Source organism: Anser cygnoides, chromosome 4 (genome assembly GCF_040182565.1).
Source record: "Anser cygnoides isolate HZ-2024a breed goose chromosome 4, Taihu_goose_T2T_genome, whole genome shotgun sequence".
Lineage (NCBI taxonomy): Eukaryota > Metazoa > Chordata > Aves > Anseriformes > Anatidae > Anser > Anser cygnoides.
In genome coordinates, this window is record NC_089876.1 from 70,992,046 (window position 1) to 70,998,984 (window position 6,939).

General features: G+C 62.2%; 1 protein-coding gene across 1 annotated transcript; it reads left to right on the forward strand.

Moving 5' to 3' along the window:
• Nucleotides 1–1,247: 1,247 nt before the first annotated feature.
• On the forward strand, nucleotides 1,248–3,002 carry ATOH1 (atonal bHLH transcription factor 1). The gene has a single exon (XM_066995545.1). The coding sequence runs from the start codon at nucleotides 1,406–1,408 to the stop codon at nucleotides 2,375–2,377; it is 972 nt and encodes a 323-aa protein (XP_066851646.1). The 5' UTR covers nucleotides 1,248–1,405; the 3' UTR covers nucleotides 2,378–3,002.
• Nucleotides 3,003–6,939: the final 3,937 nt, after the last annotated feature.

The window sequence follows — 6,939 nt, forward strand, 5'->3', positions numbered from 1 at the left end:
TTTTTGCAAGTCTCTCCCTCCCCCCTGCTCCTTCCCCCCCCCCCCCCCCCCCCCCCTTTGTAACCTGTTTTTCTGTACCACATCTATGTGCCTGACCTCATGTTGCTGCCTAAACCGGCCGTGGGGGGGGTGGAGGGAAATCTGCATAAAGATACGGGGATCCGTCCAGTTTGTTTTCCTCTGAAAGCTTTGACACTTTTCTGAGAGAGGGCAGCTTCATTTCCAAGGCTTCCTACATTCCTGCTATTGTACAGTAAGCGTTTCAGACCGGTGTGCTTGTGTTTCCGACTCCCGTGAAGTTCCCTTTGCGGCAGGGCGTGCCTCGAACCGCTTCAAAAGAACCAACTCCTACAAAAGGAAAAAAAGAAACTCAAGTAGGCTTGAACATACAAAGAGAGGGAGAAAGGGGAGAGAAAAGGGCCGGGCAGCGCTGAATACAAAATGAGCTCAGCCAGCCCCAGGAGTTCTTCACCGCTTACATTTATCTTATCCTGGGGGAGCGGAGCTGAGCCCGGCACCGGCACAAACCACCCCTTTGCCATTGACTTTGACTCCGAGCGTGCCTGCAGCGGGTGTCTGCGTGTGCAGGGAGCGGCGCGGCTGCCAGTGACAGACGTTGTCTCGGAGGAGGCGACGACAGCCCTTCCCTCGTGGGTGCCCCCTCGCAGGCGAACTGGGACTTGGCCTCCAAGTCCCCGCGGGGCTGTGTGGAGAGGAGCGAGCCCCCACAGCGAGCTCTGGTCGTGCCAGGAGGCCGCCCCACCATGGTAAAAATGAAAAGAAATAAAAAAAGCCGGCGGCGTTGCCTCGGAGTGATCGCGAGCCGAGAGGGCACGGCAGCTCCCCGCCGCCTCGCCTCACGGAAACCCCACAGAAAGCCAGCCTCGCCCGCCCGAAACCACCCCGCCGTCTGCGGGAGGCGCTCCGGGGGCCACCTCCCGTCCCCCCCGGGGGGACGGAGCCCGGAGGGGCGGCTCGGGGCCGGTTCCCGTCAGGCGGCGGCCCCGTGGGGCCGGGCGGGGGGGGCGGCGGCACACGGCGGCCGCGCTCCGTGAGGCTCCGTCAGGCGCCGCGCGTGCCGCCTCCCCCCGCCCCTCCCCGCCCCGCGCCATTGGCCGCCCCGACACGCGACCGGCGCGAGGGCGGGCGCGAGGGAAGGGGCGCGCGGGGGCCGTGCGCGGGACGGGACCCCGGCGCGTGCCGCCGCCGCCTTAAAGGGGGGCGCGGCGCGCGGCCGACACCGGAGACGGGCGGGCGGGCGCCACGCGCGGGGCGGCAGCGGGGCGAGCGCGCTGCCAACCGCCGCCCAGCCGTCGGTCCCGACGGTCGCCCGACGGTCGCCGGTGCCTGCCCCCCCCCCCCCCCCCCCACCACCTCCATGGGCTCGCGCTGAGGCGTCGTCGCCATGAGCCTGCCGCGGGCCGCCGAGTGGGCCGAGGGCGGCCGGGAAGCGGCGGTGGCAGCGGAGCCGCTGCTGGGGCTGGGAGCGGGTCTGGAGGCGCCCGGCTGCGGCTTCGCCCCCGGCTGGCTGGGCGTGTGCTGCGCCGCGCGCGTGGCCGCCTCGCCGCGCTGCCTGCGGGAGGAGGAGGAGGAGGAGGAGGACGAGGCGGCGGCGGGGCGGCCGCGGGCGGCAGCAGGGCAGGAGGGGAGCAGCCCCGGCGGGGCGCGGGGGGCGGCGGGCGGCGGGCGGCCGCGGGGCGGTGGCGGCGGCGGCGGCGGTGCCGGTGTCCGCCCGCAGGTGAGCGGCGTGCAGAAGCAGCGGCGGCTGGCGGCCAACGCGCGGGAGCGGCGGCGGATGCACGGGCTGAACCACGCCTTCGACCAGCTGCGCAATGTCATCCCCTCCTTCAACAACGACAAGAAGCTCTCCAAGTACGAGACGCTGCAGATGGCGCAGATCTACATCAGCGCCCTGGCCGAGCTGCTGCACGGCCCCACGGCCGCCGCCGCCGCCACAGCCACCGCCACCGAGCCGCCGCCGGGCAAGGCGGAGCCCCGCGGGGCCCCCTTCGAGCCGCCCTGCGCCGCGGACGGGGCCGCGATGCCGGGGCCGCCGCCGTCCGGGCCGCCCCCCCACGGCCACGGCCACGGGCACGGCCACGGGCACGGCAGGACTCGCTTCCCCCCGCCGCCGGCCGCGGGGGGCTTCCCGGTGCCGCTCGACCCGCTGCGCTTCCCGTCCTTCCCGGAGAGCGCCCTGCTGGGACCCAAAGCGCCGTCCCCAGCGCTCCTCGTGCCGCAGCCCGGCCACCACCAGCAGCACCACCAGCAGCACCAGCAGCAGCAGGAGAGGAGCAAGGCGTCGCCGCGCTCCCACCGGAGCGACGGGGAGTTCTCGCCCCGCTCGCACTACAGTGACTCGGACGAGGCCAGCTAGGGCGCTGCCGCCCGCCCCGGCACGGACTCGGCCGCCGGCGGCCCCGCGGGGCGCCCCGGGAAGGGCTCCTCTTGGGCGGCGCACCCGCCCCGTCCGCGTTTGTACTTTAATTCCGATGTCTAGCTACCGCCCGTAGAGCTCCCAGTGCCGAGAAGCCGCCGCCGGCGCCTCCCGCAACGCCCAGCCGCACGCACCGACCCCCCCAGCGCCCCCCGTGCGGTCCCGTCCCGCAATGAGCGGGGGCAGGCGGCTTCTCCTGCCCGCCGTCGGGGGGATCCCGGCGCAAGCACTTTATCCTGCGGCTGCAAGGGGACGGCTCCCGGCCGCCAGCCGGGGAGCCGCGCTCCGGCCGGCCGCCGCGCCCCAACGCGCGCCCTGAGAAACGAAAAACGGTTTTGTCGTGTCAAACTTCCATGCCCCGTTTTATTTTGCTTTTGTGGTATTAGGAAACTTATTTATTACGGAGTGTTTGCTACTGTTTCTGCCTTTTTTTTTTTTTAACAAAACTTTTCTACGACAAGAATCGTTTGTTTTAATTTTAGCCCAGCCAGCTGCCATTGTTTTATGTATTATTATTATTTTTCGAGATCAAATAAAAAAAAAAAAAAACGAACAAAAACACAAACCGAAGAGATGTTGGGTCACCTCCCCTTCCCGGCCAAGCCTCCCCACCAAAGACACACGGGGGTCCCCGAAGCCGCGGGCTGGGAAACCGGGGGGGCTCGGGGCGGGGGAGCGGGTCTCGCTGCAGGATTTTTGGGGAGAGGGGAGCCGAGCCCAGCCGAGCCGAGCCGAGCCGTGCCGGTCCCCGCAGGTGCCAGCGCCGCGCACCTGCCCCGCGATAACCCCGTGCCGGCCGGGCGGGGGCCGGTCCCGCCGGGTGAAAAGTTCAGCCCCGGGGTCACCTCCCTCCCGAACCGTCCCTTCCTTCCCTCCCGACCCGCCGGGAAAGCTTGGGGGTTTTAGCCCGTTTTTAGCTACTTTGGGTTCGTTTCGTTTCCCAACGAGGCGGGGGCGCAATTTGGGGAGCGCAGACGGGTCGGGAAGGGGCCCCCCCCGCCGCCCGCAGCGGGTCCCTCTCGCCCTGGCCGCTGAGCGCAGTGGGTCCTCGCGGCCACGGCGGAGCTTTCGTTGTCTGAGGGTCTTTTTTTTTTTTCTTTCCTTTTTTTTTTTTTTTTTTTAACACTTTGAAAGAGATACCCGGCCGCATTTCCATTTTCAGGTTCAGCCATAGAGTTTGCATAACAACCGCTTGGCAGCCCCCCCTCCCGCCCCCCCTCACTCCGTTAACAAGCTGTAACGTATAGCTGCAGGTTGCTATAATCTCATTAATATTTTGGAAACTTGAATATTGAGTATTTCAGGCTGCTCATTCCCCATATGCCAGGCCACTCCCGCTATGCTGGCTGGTTCCTTTCTCTCCATTATTAGCAATTAGCTTCTACCTTCCAAAGTCGGATCCAAGTATCCAAGATACTAGCGAAGGAATCAACTATGTGTTGCAAGCTAAGCATGCTTAATATCTCCCAAACAAACAAAGAGACAACATTTCTTTAAGTAATGAAGATGGATAAATCGCTTTATTGAGCCCGCGACAGTGTTTGTTTTGCACGGACGAGCGCAAAGTTTGGAACAAGAGCGGGGACGCGCACCGGCCCCGCCGGGCCCTGGCTTTGTGGGGTTTTAGCGCTTTTTTTTTTTTTCTTTCTTTTTTTTTTTTTTTTAGTGGCTTTTCTTTGAAAACAGCGCACTACCCGAGCGTTAAATTTTGGCTGCGCACTCCGTATCCTCCGGGGGAGGCGGTCGCCTTTGTGCGTGAGCCCGTGTCCCGCCGGACACGCGTGGGGGGCAGCGGGGGCCGTGTGTGTCCCCCCCCCACGGCGGTGGTGGCGGTGGGGGACACACGGGGGACAGGGGACGAAGGGGGGGGGGGTTCCCCTTTCGCAGCGCGGTGCCCGGAGCTCCTCGCTGCCTTTTCGCAGCGCGCCGGCTGCTGTTTGCTCAACCTCTGGCCCCCGGGGAGGGGAAAGGGGGGAAGGGGGGTGGGGGGGGGGAAGGCAGCGTTTCTTAATTAGAGCGGGGCGGACAATGCGAAGGGCGGACAATGGGGGGGTCGGGGGCGGGGGGGGGGCTGTAAGGAGGAGGAGGGGGGGTGGATTTGGGGCTGGCCGCGGTCCCGGCCGCGGTGCGCCGTGTCTGGAGCGGAGCACGCGTTGTCAGCTGGTGAGCGCCGCGGCTTTTCAGGCGGCCCCCCCAGGGGGCTGCGCACCCGCGGGGAGCTCCGCCGTGCCCCCCCCCCCCCTCCGCCTCGTCTGCCGACCCCCCCCCCCCCCCCCCCCCCCCCCCCCCCCCCCAGCCCCGGCCGAGCAACAACAGCCAGCATTCAAGCCCCCCGCCCCGCTCCCCCCCCCCGCCCCGACAGCAGCGCGGTGGCGGCCAGCAGCAGCAGCACGCCGGGGCACGGCCGGGCACAGCCGGGGGGGAGCCGCAGCCGATGGAGGGGGGGGGGGACGACACACACAAAAAGGGATTGGGGGGGGGTCGCACACGCGTGGGGACGAGCGGCAGAGCCCCGGCTGCACCCTCCGGGGATGCTCGGGTCTTGCACCTGCTGCAAAGCCGGCGCTGAGCCGCCAGGTCGCTGCCGTCCCCCCCGCAGGAATGTCACCCGGTGGTGGCCCCCCCCCGGGGCCAGCAGAGCCCCCGCCACCCTTCCCCATCGCGGGCACCCCCCTGCTGGCCCCGCTGCGGAGCTGGGGGCTGCCGGCGGAAAGCTCCCCACACACACACACACATCGGGGACTCGTTTGTCGGGGGGAGCCCCCAAAAAAGTCCTTCTGCAGAGCTGCGCCCCCCCCCCCCCCCCCCCCCCCCCCCCCCCCCCCCCCCCCCCCCCCCCCCCCCCCCCCCCCCCCCCCCCCCCCGGGGAGCTGAGGGCGTGCGGCGGCGGGCTGCGACGAGCGCGGTTCCCTCGGTTTTGGCCACTTGCAGGCTGCCTCTCCCGAAGCGCTATCAGAAGGCAGGGGATGATTTCGGGAGCCCAGCCAGGACGTGTCAGGGGCTTTCTGCCCTCCCGTGCAGCAGCCGGGACGGGACGGGGCAGCCTCCCCGGACTCTCCCCCCCCCCAGCCCCTCCTGCAGCGCCCCGGCTCGTTTTTGCCCCCCGCTCGGTGTCACCGGGGGTGTTTGTGTCCCCTCTGCCAGGGAGCGCGAGGTTTGGGGCTGGGAGGGCAAATCCCTGCTGCTGCTTGCAGAGATTTTGCATTTCACCCCCACTTCTTTCCTCGTTCTCTCTTTCTCTTTTCTTTTCTCTTTTCTTTTCTCTTTTTTTCTCTTTTCTTTTCTCTTTTCCTTTCTTTTCTCTTTCCTTTCCTTTCCTTTCCTTTTCCTTTCCTTTCCTTTCCTTTCCTTTCCTTTCCTTTCCTTTCCTTTCCTTTCCTTTCCTTTCCTTTCCTTTCCTTTCCTTTCCTTTCCTTTCCTTTCCTTTCCTTTCCTTTCCTTTCCTTTCCTTTCCTTTCCTTTCCTTTCCTTTCCTTTCCTTTCCTTTCCTTTCCTTTCCTTTCCTTTCCTTTCCTTTCCCTTCCCTTTTCATTTTCATTTTCTTCTTTTTGTCTTTTTCTTTTTCTTTCACCTTTTCCTTTTCCTTTTTCCTTCCCTTTTCCTTTCCATTTGTCTTTTACCTTTTCACTTTTTCTTTCTCTTTTCCCTTTCCCTTTCCCTTTCTTTTTCTTTTTCTTTTTCTTTTTCTTTTTCTTTTTCTTTTTCTTTTTCTTTTTCTTTTTCTTTTTCTTTTTCTTTTTCTTTTTCTTTTTCTTTTCCTTTTCCTTTTCCTTTTCCTTTTCCTTTTCCTTTTCCTTTTTTTTCCTTTTTCTTTTCCTTTTCTTTTCCTTTTCTTTTTCTTTTCCCTTTTCTTTTCCCCTTTTCTTTTCCCTTTTCTTTTTCTTTTTCTTTTTCTTTTTCTTTTTCTTTTTCTTTTTCTTTTCTTTTTCTTTTTCTTTTTCTTTTTCTTTTTCTTTTTCTTTTTCTTTTTCTTTTTCTTTTTCTTTTTCTTTTTCTTTTTCTTCTTTTCCCTTTTTTCTTTTCCCTTTTTCTTTTTTTTTCTTTTCCCTTTTCCCTTTCCTTTTTCCCTTTCCTTTTTCCTTTTCCTTTTCCTTTTTTTTCATTTTCTTTTTTCTTTTTCTCTTTTTCCTTTTCCTTTTCCTTTTCCTTTTCCTTTTCCTTTTCCTTTTCCTTTTCCTTTTCCTTTTCCTTTTCCTTTTCCTTTTCCTTTTCCTTCCTTTTTTCCCTTTTTCCCTTTTTCCCTTTTTCCTTTATTACTATTATTATTATTTTATTTTTTCCTTCTTCCCGCGGCTCTCCCCTCTCCTTATTCTCTCCTCATTTCCCCTCCGTCCCCTTTTTCTCCTCCTTCCCCCCCCCTTGCCCCCCTCTCCCCCTGCCCCTCACCGAAGCGCGCTCCCGCCGGGGCGCCCGGGCCAGCGGCGGGCGGCGGCGCGCACCCGCCGCGGGCGAGCGGGGCTGCTGCACTTTTATGGGGCGGTTAATCAACTGCACATCAGCGA